The sequence below is a fragment of the Acanthaster planci genome, linkage group LG07 (assembly GCF_054643075.1).
Source record: "Acanthaster planci isolate LZ-2023a linkage group LG07, COTS_SCS, whole genome shotgun sequence".
In the NCBI taxonomy this organism is placed as follows: Eukaryota; Metazoa; Echinodermata; class Asteroidea; order Valvatida; family Acanthasteridae; genus Acanthaster; species Acanthaster planci.
In genome coordinates, this window is record NC_141783.1 from 10,555,030 (window position 1) to 10,576,071 (window position 21,042).

General features: G+C 43.6%; 1 protein-coding gene across 15 annotated transcripts in view; it reads left to right on the plus strand.

Annotated features, from left to right (window-relative positions):
* LOC110973601 (uncharacterized) overlaps positions 1-21,042 on the plus strand; it is a 91,797-nt gene that overhangs the window by 48,310 nt on the left and 22,445 nt on the right. For 11 of the 15 annotated variants that reach the window (XM_022224516.2, XM_087138810.1, XM_087138808.1 and 8 more), the window contains 8 exons: positions 6,948-7,070; positions 10,043-10,162; positions 10,729-12,471; positions 14,712-16,121; positions 16,610-16,715; positions 17,233-17,324; positions 17,983-18,312; positions 18,732-20,000. In XM_022224516.2, coding sequence (XP_022080208.2) covers positions 6,948-7,070; positions 10,043-10,162; positions 10,729-12,471; positions 14,712-16,121; positions 16,610-16,715; positions 17,233-17,324; positions 17,983-18,312; positions 18,732-20,000 — 5,193 coding nt within the window. Of the gene's footprint in view, positions 1-6,213; positions 6,257-6,947; positions 7,071-10,042; positions 10,163-10,728; positions 12,472-14,711; positions 16,122-16,609; positions 16,716-17,232; positions 17,325-17,982; positions 18,313-18,731; positions 20,001-21,042 lie in introns of those variants that run through there. The other 4 variants (XM_087138814.1, XM_087138816.1, XM_087138817.1 and 1 more) reach the window with 2 other exon arrangements.

A 21,042-nucleotide genomic window follows, 5' to 3' on the forward strand; every position in this document is an offset into this window, starting at 1 on the left:
TTTTATATTAGGAGTTAAAGTTTCTGGTGGGAAGTGTCAAAGTGCGTTACTCTTTGTCGCATGTCGGATTTAATTTGATGTATGTAAAGGACACTTGCTTTCACATTTGTGTTTTCTTCGTATACTCCCATTACCTTTGAAAGGAGATATTTCGTTCAAGAAATTTATGCTTTTATTTAAACATTATGCAAATGAATATAGCCCTATTATAACAACACATTAAAATCGGCTTTTGAAAGGTGAGAGTACGAGTATAGACCTCCCTGTTGCGAAAGGTTGTGAAATGCTAATTTTGGTATGATCAAAATGGAAAATCTGAATGTAGGGCAGCGAGCGGAGCCATGGAGAAACGGACCCTGCTACTTCTCGTTAGTACCCCGTGCATGCATCGGCGGCATTATAATTATTCATTGATGGTGCATTTATGTTCTTGCATATCGTGTTTGGCGATCTTAGCCCGTTGTCTGGCCGTCCCGAGGGGGCGAGTGCAGCGGGTAGAATTCGCCTTTGCCCCGGGTGGGAAACATGCTCCGCGTCGCCCCACTAGGCCCGCCGCGCCTGGTGTCCGCTTGCGTTTTTGTTTCAGATCGATCGGTGGGGCTCGTCGTGCTTTTGTGCGGCCTGATGAGGCTTGTGTACAAATCAATCCCATCGCTCGGCTGCGGAATGGTTGAATTATTATTCTCAAAAGCTAGCACCAGTCTGCCGTGATGATTCGTAAGTATAATGGAACGATTTTTTCTTGATCGTTATTTCAAACGGGGCTGGAATTATAACATGAATTCGTTACATATCTCGACATATTTGATACACGCATGGCAAATATGTTGGATATTGTTGGAGGGAGCTTATTGGCTCTGATGACCTGTCTTGCGTAACTGAAGTTTTAATTGTGTATCGGGAGAATAGATCCTAAGGTGTTATTTTAGTCAAAATTGGAATTTTGCAGATGCTACTTTAACTTTTTCTAAGTTAATGATATTTTTTGGTGCTTTTTACATCCTGAACGTCGAATATCTTTTCTAATTTACATTTACAGACCACATTATATTGATAATCGTTTCTGCAAGTCTCGTGACCCAATCTTCTCTTTCTCATCCATTCGAAAGTATTTGGACATTATTTGATTATGTTAATCTACAGAGTACATGTTGTTTTCATTGTGTGATGGGGGTCTTAGAAGATTTCTCTCTCGTAAATAATTATAAACCCACAGCTGTTTGAATTTTTTTGTGTATTTCGATGATGTATATAATGGGAGGTTATTACAGTGCCGTTTTGCAAGTCTTACCAATCGTTCAATCGCGATCAAACCTCTGAAATTAAAAGTGAGATAACTTTTACGGTCTATCAGACAAAAAATGCAGGCACTGCTTGGAGTTGTTGGTTGGTTATAGTGAAATGACTTGTAGTCTTTGGTTGGTTTTCTTTCGTTTTCCGTCACTTGTAATATACTAGACCCGAGAAAAGTATGCAAAAACTGTGCCAGTGAATGTATGACCACTCAATTCCACGGCACATGTTGCATCTTGGATGGCCAAACTATAGATTAAATAAAATACTGTGAAAACATCGTCTTTGATCCCGGGTCAAGCGATCTATAGGGTTGCCATCGTATTTCGAGGGTTCCGTGCCGCGAAAAGAAAACATTTCCAATCTTTGGGGGAATGAGGGTCGGCCGTGCGAGCAGCGGGTGAAGTTTTTGTATGAATATATCGAGGATTGGATTCGTCCATCGCCAATAAACATGTGAACAGTCTGCTCAAAACTAGTTCATCTTTGTTTGGTCAGTGGTGTTGTTTTTCCGCGATCTGTTTCGGGGGACACGAATTTCCTGTATTTTGTGATTCGAGCGTAGGATTTTCGGAAGCGTTGTGATTGTACTACGAATTTCACGCAAACCGGCCGATCATGCTTTTGAACGTTGTTAAAGTGTTCATGATTTTGCTAAGGTGTTTGTGCAGCGTCGCTGCTTATCTGGAACGAGAAATTTAGAATGAGACAGTTAAGATTTAACCGAGAATGAGATATCTTAAAGTTTGCAAAAGCATGTTTCATTCATACTTAGCTGTTGAACAGAAGGCGAAATCTTGTTCTTAAATTCATTCTGTTCTGTGTAGTTTTATAGTGCAAAATTTTAATGATTAGAAAATCTGTTCCGTAAATAAAGTTTGTGTGCGAATGCCATGCAAACAAGACAAAAGATGTGCGCACTTGCATGATGGAAAAGAAGCTTGCGTTTTTTTGGTTGGAATTCCATTCATAAAAGTCAGCTCCAATTTATCATATTCCTTGGATCTCTGTTTGCAATGAAAGTGCAACCACCCCTTCGTTTTTCTCTGGCGCAAGTGCATGATAAAGTGTGACAGTGTGGCCGGGCCGGGAATAACTTGGTTACGAGGGAGAACGGCCGCATTCATGCGCACGGGTCAGTCCACCGACTGCTTTATGTCTGAAGACGCAGAACGGCCTGGTCTTGCTGCACTTGTTTGAACCGGCTGGAGGTACTTTCAACTGCTGATTGGTATGGGAAAATAATGCAAAAGCTTCTCATCTAGAATAGAGCGTTTTCGCCAAATTCTGTGAATTAATGAATCGGTTCATGATCTGAGATGTTTAATTCTCGCATCGTATTGTGAAATTTGTGACGCATCTTAGATTTTTTTGAATGTTCATTTTGTGGGTGAATACACGTAGGTGCAGAACTTCGCGGATCTGTGACAAACATCTGTAAAAAAAATTTGGAGGATGCCTTTGACATTCCACATGTGCTTTTAAAACAATCGGACGTATATTTCAAACAGTGTGATCTGTAACTTGATTTACACCTGAAGATAGTAGGCCTAAGTTCCCAAACAGTCTGATATAAGGAATTGCTGTATTTTTTCACAAGCAAACTACCGAATAGAAAAATGATTATTTAGCCGTACAGCAGTGAAAAAAAGTGGTCGATGCAATAGTCATTGTGTTCATCTTTCATTTTCATAATAGAGCCATTGATCCATGGGCATATCAGTTCAATAACCTGTTTCTTTTCTGGGAACTGCATACGTTCGGTGATTATGTCATGAGCACACACGTGCGTGATTTTCGCCACCAGAGATAGCCTACTGAGAATAATGTCGCAGATTTTGTTAGTGAGTAGGACTTGCTGAATATAGTTTTACGTTTTGTTCTCATTTTGCAGGCGGGAATTTAACTAAATCAAACGAACTTCAGTTTTTTTTTCGGGGGAGATGAGAATCAGAGATGAGTTCATAAAACGTTTGGTGATTAAGTGTTCTCTGTATTCATAATGACAACTTTTCTTTACCATAGGGATGAATTTCTTGTAAACGTTTCATATTAACAATAGCAGCTTTTCTTCCAATGAAGGATGCCTTTCGTGCATTCTCAGTTTTGAGGCTGTGAAGTCTTAAACTTGTCGTGGTCCACGTGAACCCTTTTGGTCCCTGAAAATTTTTGAGTAATCAGAAGTTCCCATGAGTTGGCATTTTAATCAATGTGAGCTTGTTGAGTAGACCCCTGAATGGAATACCCGGAATGCATCTGGCTCTCTCTTTTTATATTTTGTTACTTGTCCATCTGGTTGGAGACAGGTGCGTTGTGTCCTGCAGCTAGGTCTTGTCCCCAGACACTCGATGCATTAACCAGTGGCCAGGCAGAAGGGCAGCTCTCCAGTGACTAATTGGAGGTAATTAATGTATGAGGTATTGACGGAGTGATTCTGGCAGGATATAGGGAACCAGGCTTTCTTTTATAACGGTCACCGAGAGGAGGCACCTTTCAGCTGTGTTCTTCATAATGCTTCCTGAACTTAGCTGGAGAAAATATTGGCAATGGCATGAAAAGTATATGCATTACGGAAACCTCTGAAATTACATTTTTAGACAAAAGGGGATCCTGTTTTGTTGCACGTTATTTTATGTGTAGGCCTACTTCTGGTTTTGCTGAAGGATTCAATAAAAAAGTTGGCAGAAAAGTAGTCTTTTCTAAAGTTGTAGTTAATTCTTTACTTCTTGTGAATTTCAAAAATCAACAGTTTTATTTTTTTTTCAAGGTTCCTTTTTTTGAAAAAAAAATGCGGAATTTACGTGCACTGGCTCCATGATTCAACTACCTGATGGTTGCCTGACTTGGATCTACGCCTTCGCATGTCCCATCTAAAGGTCTACCCATAAATTACACAGTCAGGCACAAAACATCTGGAATACACTTTGCGTTTGATATCTCTTACCTTCTTAACCAATGAATCTCTTGCCTGCAGTGCCACAAATACATAGAGTGTTCATTGCCCGTTATTATTCGAGGCAGGGGCCAAGGCCGTAATTCCAAAATGTACGTGCTTGGCGCCACATATGCAGCACATGGCCAGTCATGCATTCGGCGTGTGGATCCGTTGGCTGCACACAAGAGTAAAGATTCAAAGGACAAGAAACAATTTACAGCACCAATTAAATCGCAAATGCTAGAATGCACTCACTTACGGAGGTGGACAGTGATATAGACTAACATATAGTGGATTTTGGCCTTCAACTTACCTTGTGGGTTTTCTTTTCGTTTCAACAGTTCCAAGTGATATGTGACGAGTGCAGGGCAAGCGGGCGGACTGTATTATTTCGAAACATTGCTAAATGACCTCTTTGATTACGCCTGGTGAACTCATTATTTATTTGGTAAATAAGCACCGAGGGTGTGTTTTTGCAGGAGAGTTGCTCTCCAAATTATGCCGAAGACGGATACAGAACAGGCGAGGACCGGAGAAGGTTATACGTCTCAGCAAAAACAACCCGCGAAAATAAAAATAAAAAATTGCCCGTATTTATTTGCACAGCGATATTGTCAGGCTGGTAAGAAGACACTGAAATTTATATGCTACCAGGGAGAACCGAGCTGAATTAAAGGAACGGCCCCATCCCTATGTGTTCAAAACATGTCCACATTAACTCCTCAACAAGTTGCCTTTGCATTTTGTTCGATGTCTTGTGAGCGGTTTCTGGGGTTCAAGTTTACGTTGTGCGTATCCTGTTTTGAGATACATGATACCCTGATTGCTGGCTGTTCAGACACAACAGTTATCGCCCAGGAAATAGCCTAAAAGCAAATCTCTTCCGTTGGAGCTTGGAACTGCCGCATCTTTGTTACCTCAAATACTTTCTTTAGTCTCCTTTCAGTTCCTTGTCTATCTGTTTCTCTTTCAGTTCTCCGTCTATCAGTTTCTAGTATCAGATTTAACATGATGCAAACTAGATTTTTGTTTTTAGCACTTTCGGTTAAAGTCGTGACTTATTAACCCCGACAAGTCTGATCTGTACTACATCATGTTTGCCCTAAGGTCCGCGCTTTTGAATTAAAGGAAGTAAAGAGTAACGTTAGTCTGGGACATGAGAACTTAAAATCTGAGATACTGAATTCTGAGAAGAGTCCAGCCCATCAAGAAGAATTCAACAAGCAGTACCCATGTGGTGTATCCGGAGGGATTTGAACTGGGGAAACAGACCACCCGTTCTATCTGTGTAGTAACTCTTACCAATATTTCACTTCATATGTAATACAAAACTGCTTCAAACTGCTTGCTTACTACAGTGACCTGAAATACAAATCACAAAATAAAGAGGGCCTGACGTTTCGATCCTAGCAGATCGGCATCTCCTACAATCGAGTTTAGTGCCTGCACTAGTGGCGATCTCAATCCACTGTTTAGTTTCCTGTGGGGACCTCGCGCCTGCACATTGTATGTCAAGGAGCTGCTTAAAGATGACAGCTTAATCTGGCCTGCTGTTCGGTGATTCCGTTTCGGTAGATTTGCATGTACATACAGCACAGAAACCTGGGGTCAGTCTTCTACAACGTGCTTATTGGCACTCTAAAGTTCCTGCAAAGATGGACAGGCTTTCCAATGTAAGATATGTCGCCAACCGTCATTGACATATTAAAATAATTTCCTTCGCTCGAGACTTGTTTTACTGTCATCGGCCACTTGGAATTTCTTTAATTAGCGCATACATTTGCTCAACATGGGGTACTTCCCCCCCTAAAGAAAGTTAATTTGTTTTATACACAGAGGTAAAATATTGGAGTTGTCTACTGTTGAGTCATTTTGGACATTAGAGGATTCCTTTGCCGCCTTGAGACGTAGACGAGTTGTCAGAGAGCTCCAGCGAGCGAAAACCGGGGGGGGGGGTGCCACACCAGGGCATTGTCTCACCTCTGGCTCCGAGAGGAAAGATGTCGTCTGTCAGTCGCAACGAGCTGGGTGTGGTCCATGGTTAAGCACAGTCATAATTTTGATGCGTAACTGATAAAGTATTGGATGCATGAGACTTAAAAAGTTAAAGAAATGGATCCCAAACACAGGCGCGTCTCCAGGGAAGGGGGGGGGGTAATTGCCATTGTTTTTAGCGGCTTATGTCTTACGGTTGGAAGCCCCCTCCCCCCTGAAAAAAGCAGAACCTTTTAGAGGTCATATTTTTGTGTTCAGTTAAGGACAAAGCTAAGAGATGAAATGGCTTCAACATTGACAAGGAACACCCTTCCCCCTCTCCCGCATGGAAAAAAGCGAGACCCCTGCAAAAAAATCATGGAACCACCCCTGAGACCTGTGTTGTCATCTCTTTCTTGTTGAACGGTTGGTATGTTCAACAAAGGAGCAACTTGGAAGGTTCTAGCAAGGTATTTGAGCCACTGAAAGCTCTCGCAACTGCACATGTACAAGCACCATCCATTTCAGACCTAACCCTCGTACATTTTGGTCCATCACGCTGTGTAGTTACCTTCCACATTATGTGCCCAATTTGTGTTCAAAAATCCAATGTTCTCCCCTCTGCTTTTAGTCGGTATTTTGTTGCAAACTTGGTTTCTTCTATGGTTTTTCGTGTTTCTTGTACCGCTAGGCCCTAAAGTGTAACCTAAAAAGGTTGATTTCTTTCGTTGGCCTTCTTTCCCAGGGTCCGGTTTCTCTTATCTCGGCAACTACATCACTCCTTCCAGTTCCGACACCTTTAAGCAGTCCGGTGGGGTCATCGCACAACCAGTAACCATGAACCAGTTCTGGCTGCCCAACTCAGAAGGTGTGTGTATGGGTCACTTTACATGTACATCTGACCGCGGACGATGGCACAGTATGGGATATGGGAGAATTGGGGATGCTGGCGGTAGACTTTTGCTCCTTTCAGTGGCGTTTTTTAAGTGGAGTTTCGATTTGCTTTGGGGTACTTGGGGATTCTTGTATGGGGGGCACATTATATATAGGTTTTGGTGACAAAATGCTTTTCGCTGGAAATTCTGAGTAGGGGAGATTTTTTTATATAAGGGGGGTTGGGTTCATGCTTAAAGGGTCATACTTCCCCTAAAATCCTGGACTGTGTAAACTGCACATTTAGTCAACTTTCTGTGCACGTCATTCCAGTTGAAAATCATAATGCCTCAAACATTTTCAGGGTTTCTCTGTACAGTTGCTCAATGCTACAAAATGCAATTCGGCTGAAATCAGACCCCTGTTTTTTATGTTTTTTATGGGGGTGCCTTTTAAAATGTGGTTGGTTTTTTTTGGGGGGGGGGGGTGAATGGGCCGAAGAGCAAACTAATGTTTGGAATCTGAATGTCCAAGAAAATGTTATGTTCGAACAACAGCAATTTTGTATTCTGCTTCTTGAAAATCCTTTTGCTTTGTTTAATTTGTTGAAAGTGTAGTTTTGTAAGTATCAAAGCTATATAAAGATTTGAAGTTCTGTTGGTGTTCAGCCCCTCGAACGGTGAACATCTTGTATATTCATGAAAGTGTACTCTGCTCCCCGTATTCCAGTCAGAACTAGCATTTATTTTGGTCTGTTGAGCCGTGTTAGGATAAGAAAAGGTTGTACATGTGGGCAGGAACACAGCTTTCCTTCGTCTTGTGTCAATCAGAGACCTTTGGCCCTTTCCGAAGAAAAAATAAACAGCAACTGCTACACACGGAGGCCCACGGGAGAGTCCCCAACTGTTGTTTTACCCTGCAACTGAGAGGACGGTTCATGCTCAAGTTTACAAATGTACCCGGGCCGCCCCCTCCATTATCATCAGCACTTGTTTTTCTAACTGGTCGATAAAATTTATGCTGACAGACAAACCAGCATCTTTAATGGCTGATTTTATTGCTTTCATGGCCAGGATTGGGAGGGGAAAAATCAGGCATCAAAAACGTGAAAGATAATACTTAGAAAGCAAACCACAGAATTGGTTGTTTATATCGCAGCCCAGAATTTTGGAGTTGATTGTATTCTTAATAAAACCTGGTCATTGTTGTTTTTGTAATGTCAGAGTCATGTTGCTTGGTTTTGCCCCTGTACAATTGTTATATTAAAGCTTATTTAGTAATTTCGTCCGTTGAGCCCACTGCAGGACCAGCAAAGTTTCCTTTAATTTAACTGGAGGAAATTGTGGCATTCCAGACCCCACCAAAAGATTTAGATCTACGTTTGTGGATATTAATGATGTTTTATGAGTGTGCATGTCTGGGCCATATGCAAGAGGAGTACAAGAGATACATACAAAAGGCTGTCCCCTGTTGGGAAATGTGCTGTATGCCAGGGGCGTTTTGAGATCAGACTGGTTTCAACCACAGGCATTGGATCATGTGCACCAGAGAGAACACATTTTCCAGAACAGTAGGCATGAATGTGGCATGAGCCGGGCCATTTTGACAGTGAGGCTGGAACTTCTTAAAGGCCCCTCTCTCTCTGTGTCTCTTGCTCTGTTTTTTTTTTAAAGAAATACCTAGTATTTGTAGAGGAATTCATCCTGAAAGGATGATTTGGTAAGACAGTTATTCACGAAAATGTTCTTTTCTTTTTGACTCATGAAATCATGCAGGTGTGTTTGGGTTATATTCAGGTGTAATATTGTGTGCAAGGAGAAATTTATTTTTGCCTGAATTGTTTTCCAGTTCTTAATACATGTTAACGTTATGTGAGAAGAATTACTAATTGTGACTTCATGCTGGCATTTATGACGTACAGTGTTTGAGAGTCCCAACTACATGTACTTCATGATTTTGTTTTCAAAAGACATCATCCTTTTGTACTTGGCTTGGTTCTGAATGTCATTTGAGATGGACAAATTTGAGGATTTTCTCAAGTCAAGGGGGAATAAAATGAAGAAAATTCGGGCAAGTCCCTCTTTAATTGGTCAATTTTATGAACAAATGTTTTCACCTCTGTTTCAAAAGCAAACTTGTGATAGATGGTGGCATGTGTGCGGGGGGAAGTGAAACGTGTGTGAGCTGCACGTATTCTTCCTCATTTTCAGGCAACGTCTAGGGCATGTGGACTAAATTGGAAAGTTGCTGTTTGCCCTGGGGTCGAGTTGCTTTGGGAACTTCCCCTAGGGAATTTTGGTCTTTTTTTTCTCTTTCCCCACAAGCGTACATTATTTCAGACCACACCTGCCTCAAATCTTTGTTCATGCTTGGCAGAGTGCCAAGGCGGAGGCTGTGACAAAGCACTAAGTTGTATTTTCTGTGTTTTTTTTTCTGGACGTGATGTGGCAAACATTGGAGTACCGTGCTGTGTTGGACACTCGTAGGAAAATCTGCTTCCCAGTGAAACAATACAAAATGAAATTTTGAAGTTGTCTTGGCTAATCCATTATTTTATATTTTGAAAAAGGTCATTTTCACCAGGTTTCACATCATGTGTGACAGTTACTCTTTTGTAAATTGTATATTATTATATGTGTACAGTGCAACATCAATGGGTATTCACCTGCAACCTGAGACTTTTCATGGAGGGGGAGGAGACAGCTTGCTGTTTTTATTCCCAAGTCAGGCATACATGCTTTCCCCCAAGAGATGACCTTTGACCTGACCTTTCCTGCATTTCCCAAAATAAAACCACCCTCTGGTTGTTCCCCTGAGAGATTTGTGGGCATGTGAGTGCATTGTACTTCATTTTCCCACTAAAGACAGATTGACATATATTTTGAATTTGCTAATGAAAACGTTGACGTCAAGAGAAAAGGAACTTAGACTTACTGTGGCTGACAGAGGTTTTTCTCTTTGTCACAGGGTATGCAGGATTTGTAGCCAGCAGTGCACATTCTTACCAGCCTTACTTCACCACACTCAGCTCACTGCCAGGTCCAGGAACCCAGGGACTCCTTGCCGTTTCGGCCACAGCTAAATCAGGTAACAAGGAACTTGTTTTCCTGTGGAAGTTTCAAGTACCTCTTCTGTCTCGCTCACTTTCCTGGCTCATTTGTCACTGCTAATACCTTTGAAGAGTTCCATCTCAGCTGGTTTTTTTATTTTACTTGGGAGACCAGTTGTCTTGGATGTAGCTTTCAAGAAATTGACTGTGAAAATGACAGTTGAATGTGGGTTGCAAAGTGCATTGTTATTACACGACAGCTTTGTGATAAATTTCAACAGTATGTGTTAGATGCTTTGTTCTAATTGCTTGAACTTTTTTTTAGAGATTATCTAGTTTCATATGAGCAGTTCCCAGGGGATGTGTTGCTGAGAGGTCTGTTCTTCACTGCATGCAGAATAAAAGCAGCAACCGAAAAATACCCAAGCAACCGTGGAAATCACCATACATGTCTGCTTATTTACCAGTCTGAGCATTGATATTTTGTACACCTTTTCTGCCCAAATGAACGAAGATTCTTCCCTCTGCAACAAGTACTTCCTGAAGATGATGCCAAGGTCTTGAAAGAGTTGCTCATGTGTCAAATATATTGTTCCTTTCATAGATGGCCAACGCATTCCAGCATCCCACCACACCAGGAACAGTGACCCATGGGAAGGCCCACCATCAAAATTAAGCAAGACCTCTCCTCATGCACTGAAGGAGAGCACCCTCTCCCCAAAGACTTCTACCCACCCACCAGCAAAGTTGAGGCACACCTCAGGCAGTGAGGACAGGAAGGCGTCCAAACATGATTCTAGCCGGAGCAGAAATAAGGAGAGGGTCACAGAGAGCAATGCAGTTGAGGAGAAAAAAGAGCCGGTCTTAGGTAGATACAGTAAGATGGCTTCAAAGGAAAAGGGTAATGGTTGTGACGTTGCACCAAAACAAGAGCAGAAGTTAGAGTCGGACTTAACTCAAGACTCGCCAAATAAGATGACTGATAAATCACCCGAACCAAAGCAAAAAGTCCAAAACAACCCCCTGGCTCTGACAGTTGAAGTAATCAGCAGGGAGGAACTCCCCAACGTGGTGTCAAAGTGTAATGGGGATAGCATTCAGAGTTCCAAGAAAGACAGCTCAAAGGCCAATCCAAGTCTGCCTACTTCGAGTCCCAAATCAAAAGAATCGAGCTCAGAAAAGCGGAAGAAATCAAGCAAGCGGAAAGACCTGTCAGTGGATGTGAATGGAAATGCCGTGCTATCAAGCATTCCCGCTGCTGCCGCTGAGAAGAAAGTTTTGCCGCAAACATCAACTGTTGTGTGTGCCACTTCTGAGAACTCGATGCCAGCATCATCCATTTCAGAAACAAAACACACAAGTTGCTCTACACATTTATCGGCAAGTGCTGACACTCTGGACATTACTCAGGCAGTGCGAATGGACACATCCAATGGCAATAGCAGGTCACCAACAGGTGCAGATGCTGTGCCACTGACTGCCAGTCCTCCTTCATCCACTATGGTGCCTTCTTCGGGAAAACCCTCCCCACCGTCAAACAACTTTAAAGTCACAAGTGCAACGTCAGCACCTCTGTTGCCAGCGTCACCAGTATGTTCTACTCAGGGCACTACTGACAGCTCATCTTCAGTAAGCCCATCAGGAGCAGGCTGTAGTGGAGTTAATTCTGTGCAGACTGGTTCCCCCGGAGTTATGTCTGCTTCTGCAGCCGGAGACTGTATTCAAAGAACCTGTTCATCGGGGGATGCTTTGACCACAGGAGTTGATTCCAGTAAGATAAAGTCACCAGTGGATGCTCCCACAAGTCAGAACTCTTCTGGCCTTAGTCCTCCCAAAGGTGGGCCCTTTGGAGCTGGCTTGGCAGCATCTGATGGCAACACGTTGAGTCCTCTTGGAGCAACTTCTTCGGGTATCCATCCTGCAGGGGGTTATCCTGTCAATGTCAGTCCCAAGGGAATGACTATAATAGGAGCAGATTCTGTAGCTGTTAATCCATCTGGGGCTCATCTAACAGGAACTAATCCTAAAGAGACTAGCCCTGTTGAAGCTAATCCTACCAGAGATAGTCCAACAAGAGCTAGTCTGCCAGGGACCTGTCTCTCAGACATAAGGACTGCTGAAGCCAGTTCAAGTGGTGTGTCTTCCTTGGGACCTAATCCAACAGGCGGCAATCTCTCGGGATCAAGTCCTACTGGAGCTAAGCCCCCTCAATCCAGTCCTTCTGTCACTGGTAGCCTTAGCAGTCCTCACAGTGTGATCAGCGGAGATCTGTCTCGGGAGAGCCCTGTTGAGAAGGAGAAGTTGCCGAGCCCCAGATCATTGGTCCCCACAGCAGCATTTAACACGTGTAAGTACAATTTAAACAGCATCAGGAGTTCATTGTTAACCTCAAAGCTTGGTATAACTGTTCCCACAGCATTCCAAAGCACTTTGCGAACGCACACACAACATGTTTTGCTTGTTATGTGTGCGTTCGCACACGTTCGCGTTCACAGGATACAGCACTTGGTTGACCATTGTAAAAAGAGCTGTTTCTTATTATCCTTACCATTCAGCATGCACTCTTCACCTGAATATGCTGGTGCAATGTTTCACTAACACTAAACGTGGAGAACTCTGAATAATCTTTATTGATTGCAGTGCCTAAAAACGGGTATAATAGGCATATAAGGCTGTAATGCACAGGTAAAAGAGAGGTTTCACATATATGGTTGGAGCATGGAATAGGCCCTCAGTTTGTATGTTTGATGACATCATACAGTAAAGAAGTTGTATATGCTAAAATTTAGTGCTCGCTTCCTTCAGGTTTTGCCTGCTTTGCTGTTTGTGTAATTAAGAAAAGTGGATAAAAAGGCTTGCTGAATTTGCATAACATGATTTATTTCAAAGCAGGACCAGCTGTTTAAAGGAGTTTTTCAGTAGTACCTGCCATTTTTGATTACACTTGGTTGTGGTTCCCAACAACAGAGCTGTGGGCTAGTCCGGGCAGAGTAGTTTGACCGTTAGTCAACTGCTTTTAACAATGCACATGTACAATACAGCTATGCTAGAATGTCCCTTGTTAGTATTTTGGAACTATTATCGTCACTCACATTTTGCTGTTGGCTGCATTTATTTAAAAATATCTAACACAAGCAGTAGTACCCTAGGTCAAAAAATCTAGAAGAAAGCAGTCAGCATAGAAAGAAACTACACCAGTGTTATATCACATGGAAACATGTCTCTCTGAAATTTTACTGTTTACCTTATTTCAGGAAAAAAAGGTGCCTGTCCTTGTACAGTAACTCAATTACCCTGACCCATGTATTTCCTTTGGAGCTTTCACACATTACTGAATTTGGGGCTAGGCCCATTTTAGGGCTTAAGCCAATTTGGGAAAGAAAGCAAAACCAGATGAACAACGTGAGGGGCAGACATTGTTAGCTCTTACCCTCTGAGGGGCAAGAGTGTAGCAGTTGATGACTCAATGGTGGCCTCAGAAGACTTTGCCCAGATTGGCCAGATTTATTCTGAAATTAAAGTTTTAAAAACACCTGTGGCGGGCGTCTGGCCGTCGCGGGAATAGGGTTTATTGTCATTGACCTCATCCCCCCCCCCCACTCTGCGCTCCTGGTACTGCTATTCTGAGCTCTCACTAAGCATTGACTCAGTTTCCTTCATTTTCACGCTTGGCCACTTCGCAAGAAAACCGGGGAACATTACTTGACAAAATGCTGCAATACAAAACAGATTTGGGCTAGTGAGCAGTGCAAAGAACAAGAGGAGCACAGCATTGACTATCGTAGTGTCATTCGAGGAGGGGGGTGGGAGTCCTGAGTATTTATCGAGTCAGCATCAGGAAGGAAGGCAAACGTGACAATGTAACGCGTGATGTAAAGATGTCCATCTCAAATGTCTCTGGCGCGCAGACAAATTCACCAGAGATTTCCAAATGTTTATTTTTTGTCATGTCAGAGGAAAGAAAAATTTCTTCATTAAATCTATGAAACAAAACAAAGTACCATTTTATTTGAAATAGACAAGGGGAATTGGAAATTTTTTTGTGAGTGCGTTGCATGTATCGTGGGTTTGAAGGAACACAGGATCCTAAAGATTAGATGGCTGTCCCACAAAATTCCCTATGGACCACTGAACTGACAGGTGATGAGAGACATGGATCTGATCCATGCCAAGGAGAACAAATGCATCGGAATCAACAGTGAAGAGACAGATAATTTTGCCACAGATAAACACCCTGTGACTGTCAACCATCTCTGGAAGTTGAAGTACTGTGGATAGCTCCTTTCATCGAATTTCACTGAGTTTGATTGAAACATCGTTCATATCTGAGCATTTGTTCAAGGATTGTGATTAAGACTGAAGACCTAGAATTGATGAAACGTTTGTTTACTTGTTGTCTTTCTATGAATGTGTCACATGGAGTTGTTTGGAGAAGGCTATTAACACAAGTAATTTTATCTCTTTAGACTCAGCAAGATTAGGCAGCGTTTAAAAATGGGATGAGCTTCTGGGCATCCTTCTACCATACATGTAAATGGCCACAGGTTCCTTTGTCATTCTTACTTCCCCATTCTTTTGTTTTTGTAGGTGTGACATCCTCAGTCTCCAAGCCAATTTCCTTTCCTGCCCACGCATCAATGCCCTCCCCCTCCTCCCAAAGCCAGCCATCTTACATCAGCCACCTCCCGATCTACCTGCATGGTACAGGGCATCTCAGCTTGGAGAGGGAAGTGGGGCGAGAGACCCCCCGCGACGGTTCCAAGGTCCACGCCACTACATTTGTGCCTGCCTTAGGGGAGTTCATCCCAGGGCCGGCATCTAGTGCGACTGTCCAGGTCAAGGAGTCAAAAGCAAAGACCTCGGCTAATGGGAAAGAGAGCAGCCATGGATCGGCGGTGAACGAAAAAGAGAAGGACAAAGGATGCATCAAGAAGGAGTTTGCCAAAGTTGGTACTACATTGTCAACAAAGGAGCAGATAGCTGCCCTGCCCAAGTCGGATATTGGCAGTGAAAAGACAAAAGTAGGAACCTCACACCAGGATTGTGGAGCAAAGATTAAGGAAAGTATGGAAGTCAAATTGGCACTTACCAAAGGCAAAAGTGAAAAAGTTGACAGACATGAGAAGTCTAAGAAGACACACTCGAGTAGTAAATCTGCTCACGAAAGTCGTGACCACCATCTGTCACCCTCGGACCCCCCAACCAATGGGAAGGATCGGGGTAATGAGAGTTCACACAGGACTGCCAGCGATTCCATTCACAGGGAAGCATGCCGGACGTCCGATGCTGCTATCATCAGTACAACCCCCAACATGCACAGCTATCCCCACCACATGGCAGGCTACTCGCTGCCCCTAGGTGGTATGGTGCCGTCCTCTAGGGACGGAGGCAAACTGGATGCCTCATCCACACTGTACAGTGCCGATGAACAGCGGCGATACCTGGAGTGGCACATGGCTGCTGCGAAGCGGGGCTACTGTTACGAGCATCCAGGCGTGCGAGTCCCAGGCCAGGAGCCACCAAAGCTGGACCCAGGCATGATGCACAGGACGCCACACCAGCCAAGCTTCCCATCACCGCGAACGGACAGCAGGCCTGAGCTGATCCCTGAGCATAGCCGGAGCAGGGATTTCCCCCCATATACAGCGCCACAGGAGAGCATGCTACGGTCTGTCCTGACAGCAGGCATTCATCAGGCTCACTCGGACACCCAAAGGACATCTCCTGGGAGCAGCAGTAACAGTGCTGCTGGTGGAAGCGGCAGCAGCAGCAAAGCTACCAAGCAAAGCTGTGAGACTAAGACCGAAAACCGTAGCAAATCCACAAGTCATGGCAGCAAGACATCCTTAGACAGTCTTGGATCCCAAGGGCGATCGACTCCTGGGATCAAGGGAAGTGATGGCCGCAATCCTCCAGTAGGCATAGCTGTGGCTCAGAAGCGGCAGGACTCGGACAGTTTGAGCCAGAGCCGGCCATCCACTATTGCCACGCCAAGAAGTAAGGCCTTTCGTAAATTTTAATTTGGCTACACTACATACAGTTCAACACACAAACAACCTCATAGTGCAACAAACATGCAGACTTTTTAGTTCATCACAGAATATTTACATGTAAGACAAAGTGTAGGACAAAATTAAAACTGCCATAGTACAAATTGGGACTAGTATGCCTGTTGTGAAGTTCAGTCTTAAGACAATGTTGGTTTTGCATTCTCATGGTTTTGTGTCGTAATGAGCAAATGTATGCCTTGCATATAAATGCTTGTTTATTTATTCAAGTTTATATTATATCTATTCAAGTTAAAACAAGATCAGCAAAATTAAAAGGGTTGAGCTTTATAAATTTGGAAAATTCATACTCATTATTCTGGCTTTTCATCCTCGACCTGTTTTCTAGGAACGGTTCGTGCTGAACTGAAATCACAAGCCTATGCCTTGTTTCCTTACTCCATGAAATCTGATTTTTATTTCAACTTTATTAACAAGCAGACAGTCCCCATGTAGGGTCTGAAGAGGCTGAAGATAGAGGGGCTCGCTCCCGGGCCCTGCACGGAGTGGACAGAGACTCCAAGCACAGGGAGCACTCACCAAGGTATCAATGTAAACCTGGGAAATTTGGACACAGTTGCTGTAGAGGGGAAAAAATATGGAGAAAAAGTGCACACTTTGGACTAGGCTAATACAATAAAAGCCAAGTTCATTCACCAGAATCTTCTAAGATGGATTTGTGCACTAGATGCTATTGTCCTTTGTACCCAGGACTCATTCACTGGACTGATAGGCTGAGTGCATATTTGAATCCTGGTTTACCGATCACAACATTGCTGAATATACGAGATTATATCTTCTGAATATAAATTACTGGATACCGTGTGTTTTTCTCGGTGCATTGGCCTTTTTCAAATGTAAACTATATTAACTTTGATTTGGACCCCGGTTATAACAAAGTAAGAATACTGATCCCTGGTCATTGGAGGCATAATGTGTTTGTTTTGGCAGTTTTCTTTACCCCCAACCCCCCCAACAATCCCTGGCAGAAAATCGGTTATCCGGAAGGATAGATTGCATACTTCAGTGCAATTTTCTTTTTGTAATCCATTGATGAGCAGGTCTCACCGGGAAGCAACTGATCTGCTGCCGCCGACGAAGTACCATCATCACCGGTACCCGGGGGACTTGGGGTCCAACCTTATTGTCACAGGTGCGTCAACAGATCCTTGGGATCATAATTTGAATGGACACCACAGTTGGCTCCTTCATGACTGATAGTGCGAGCTTTATGCATGATAATTCAGTTATAGTATTCGCTGATGTAAAAGATGAGTTATGAACAAGACACACACTGCACAATTTCAAACTTTTTCAACAAACTGGTTTATATGAGTTTGAACAAACTAGAGAGGCGCTTGGTTGAGCTCAAATATTGTTACCGTACCAAATATGTATCACTTGTCAAATTCGTTATTGTTACCATAAATTTTCATACAATCGAAGGCTGGAGAATACATGTTCAGTTTGTCATGCTTACCTCATGTGAGGACTAGATGAAGCTAACTTTAATTTTTTTTCTCCCTTGGTACAAGATGCACAATCAGAATTGTTTTTCTGTAAGATTTGTCAAGAATGTTTACTACTCCTGACTTAGACTTGGGCACAAAATCACAGCTTATTGAATCATCCTTTCCCTTGAAGTTTCCTTATCTTTTTCTCCATTTTTTTTACAGATAAATGCTGTTCTTAGATATGCTGTCATCTATTGACTGCTTTCACTGTATTGGCATTTTTTCCTCAGATTTATAAGTAGTGTTATTGAATGAATGTTATATCATCACCATTTGTCTTTCATGTGACATGCACAGGTGGCACCAGTCTCGGCCACTCTCCTCACCACTTTGACCCCACAGATGGACGGATGACCCCCTCCCACCCAGCCCACCTGGCCCTCCCTCCCCCGTGGCTGCCCAGGGCACCGGGCCCACCCCATGCCCCATCTCTCTGGCTGGGCCACCCCTTTGGCCTGACCACGCCCCCTGCGACTCCATTACATGCAGCTGGGGAGGGAGCATCCAGTCATCTCCAGGTACCACCTGCAGGTTTCCAGGTTGCCAGGGATCCAGCTACGGGTCAGCTTGTACTTGTGCCCCAAGCCCCTGCCGTGCATTCAGACTCCGGTGTACCACCGAACTTGAGTAAGTAGCCAGCCTAGTTTGGTATCTCAGAGCAACTTGAGGCTGTCCTTCCTAGAAGTGCTGTTTTGGCCAGTTCTGTATCTGCTGAAACAGAGAATATTAATAACCTTTCTGAAGAGGGTAATAGTTTTAGTCTTAATCAAAAGAAGCATTAATTTTCTACTTAACAATAAAGCTTTTTTATGTTAAATAACTTTTCTCTCCCCTAGAGGGAGACAAACAGCATATTTCTAATTATTGTGACAATTACGCAACTTTCAAACTGTGTATCTAGGTCAAAAATTTTGTTACCTTACCTCTCGGAGTAACTTCAGGTCAGATCAGCCTTAGCGGAGAGGAGTTCAAAGTACAGCATTGTGTAATAGTGATTTTATTTTTCTTAATTTTGTTTTCATTTCTTTGTTTTTTGTCTGTTGAAGGTATGTGGCCCTATCTGGTCCCTCCTCACCTGCAGCCTCATAGCCACCAGCTGCAGCAGCTCGTCCTGAATCAACCCTCCTTTGCCCCGCCCTTACCCCACCAGTCGTCTCACCCCCTGACCCATCGTCCTGACCAGCCCCTGCCCAACGCGGACTACCACCTTGCCTTGCAGCAGCACGAGGCTCTCATCCAGTGGTACCGGCAGGATGAGCAGCGCCAGAGGGAGGAACAGCGCAGGAGGGAACAGCAGTCCCGCAAAGGGAGTGGAGAGAAAGTGGCCGGTGAGAAAAGTGGCAAAAGCTCATCGGGCGTAGAAACAAAAAGTGACAGTCACTCTGAGAAGCAGCCTGTGTCACAAGATGTCCTGAATTTGAAGATTCCCGCCCACACCCCTTACCTACCTGGTGTTCCGTTGCCGGGCCAACCACCCGTCCCCTACGTCTACCCCCCACAGCAAGTGCAATACCTATATAACCACGCCGGTGTGTTCCCTGCACCAGCAGTCTCCTGCAGTTCATCCCCGAGGACCGAATCTGGAGCCTCAACAGCGTCACCAAAGCAAACCACAACCAAGTCCAGCATTGGCGCGGACGGAAGCAAAAATGCCAAACATGATATCAGTCTGAAGACCGCTCTGAAGAGCATCAGTGTGCAGACCTCGCCTTCTGAGACCCCAGCCAGCATGGACAGCTCCAGCGAGACGAAGCACCCTGTGTCAGAAGAGACTGAAGACAAGGATGACAAGGAATCCCATTTGAGGACAGAAGAGAGTGAAGATCAGGAGTTGATCATCGTTGACGTTGTCAACGATGATGCCAGCGACAATCCCATGATAGAGGGTGAGAAGCCCACTGAGGAGAACAAGAATTCAATTCACACAAACTCCGAAACGGAACCTGCTGTGTTTGACACCAAACCAGTTGAGGATTTAAGGACTAGCAGGCCCAGTTCAGTTCTTCAAACACCAGCTGAAATCCCCTGTGATGTTAATTTGGACCCCACTATGACACAGAAGATGATCACTGAGACGGTGCTGCCTATTGCTCCATTGGCCACACCTCCTTTAGACACTGAGTTGCCCTCTCAAGAAGGACCAGCCCCTATGCAAGAGGAAGCAGGCAAGGAGTCTCTCATTTCAAATGTCTTGACGACTACGCAGAGCTTTGCATCACGGATGGAGGCGTTAGATCAGGACCAGCTGGCTGCCATTGAGGGCATAGCCTTGTTGAGCGAGGTTGCAGACCAGAAAGTCTTCTCTATCTGTAATGGTAAGTTTGCTTGTGAGTTTACCAAATAAAAGGGGTGTGGAGAGATCTGATTATTATTGCACCTGACTGTTGTGAAGTGCAACATTGGCTCATTGCAGCTGCAACCCTTAGCCTTAAAATGAGACATTTGTGTCCCTGTAACACAAGGCATTTTGCTGCAATCACTTGTTTCCAAGGAGGGCCAAATAATGGGCATCCATTCATTTAGTTTGATGCTGTTCGCAGTTGCTCATTTATCCACGACCAGTAAAATGCTTTAATAAAAGGCCTTCATCATTTTGGATAGAAAAGTGCCTGCCAAGACACTTACGCACTGCTCTTGTATTATATTTTTGTTAAAGGAAGGTTTGGATTGGTCCAGAATGTCACACTCTTGTATGTGTTTAATTCATTTTCATTTAAATACACACCAGTGATTTTTAAGTCAGACTGTTGAATTAGGAAAAGTTGTGTAAAGTTTGCAATAACTTTGTGGAAAGATACTTTTGGCATTCCGAAATATTTAGAAATTTAAAAAAGTTGTAGGTTGCGTATTTCCTTCTTCATATTGGAGAATCTTTTCTTCCCTGACTCATCAGCAATTAGATCTATTGTTTGAACAAAATGCGTCATCTGGAGACAAGAACTAGATCTAGGAATATCAGATCCGGTCGACTTTCTTATCATCAAAATTAACCAGACTTCCCTTTTCCAATTAGTCAGAGTTTCATGTTCACTTTCAGTTTTGCTCACCTCAGTGAAAGTTCATTGTGTGCAATGGAAAAGGACGTTACTGTCAGGAAATTGCAGCAGATCAGACTGATTATGAGAAACTAGGGTCAGCATTGGTTTGCTCAGGTTTTGTGGATAACAACCTTTACACAGGTGCAATTATTTTCTGCTTGTATCCTTCAAAATGCATCAGGAAGTTTGGGAGGGTTGGCATGATTGAGGAAGGTAGAGCCTGGCTTCTTTTACCATTCGTGGTGATGGATGCCCCTCCAAAGTTGCAGCAGGAAGAAAGCCATGCCGTTAGGCTCCATAGTAGACAAGTTTTCGGAAT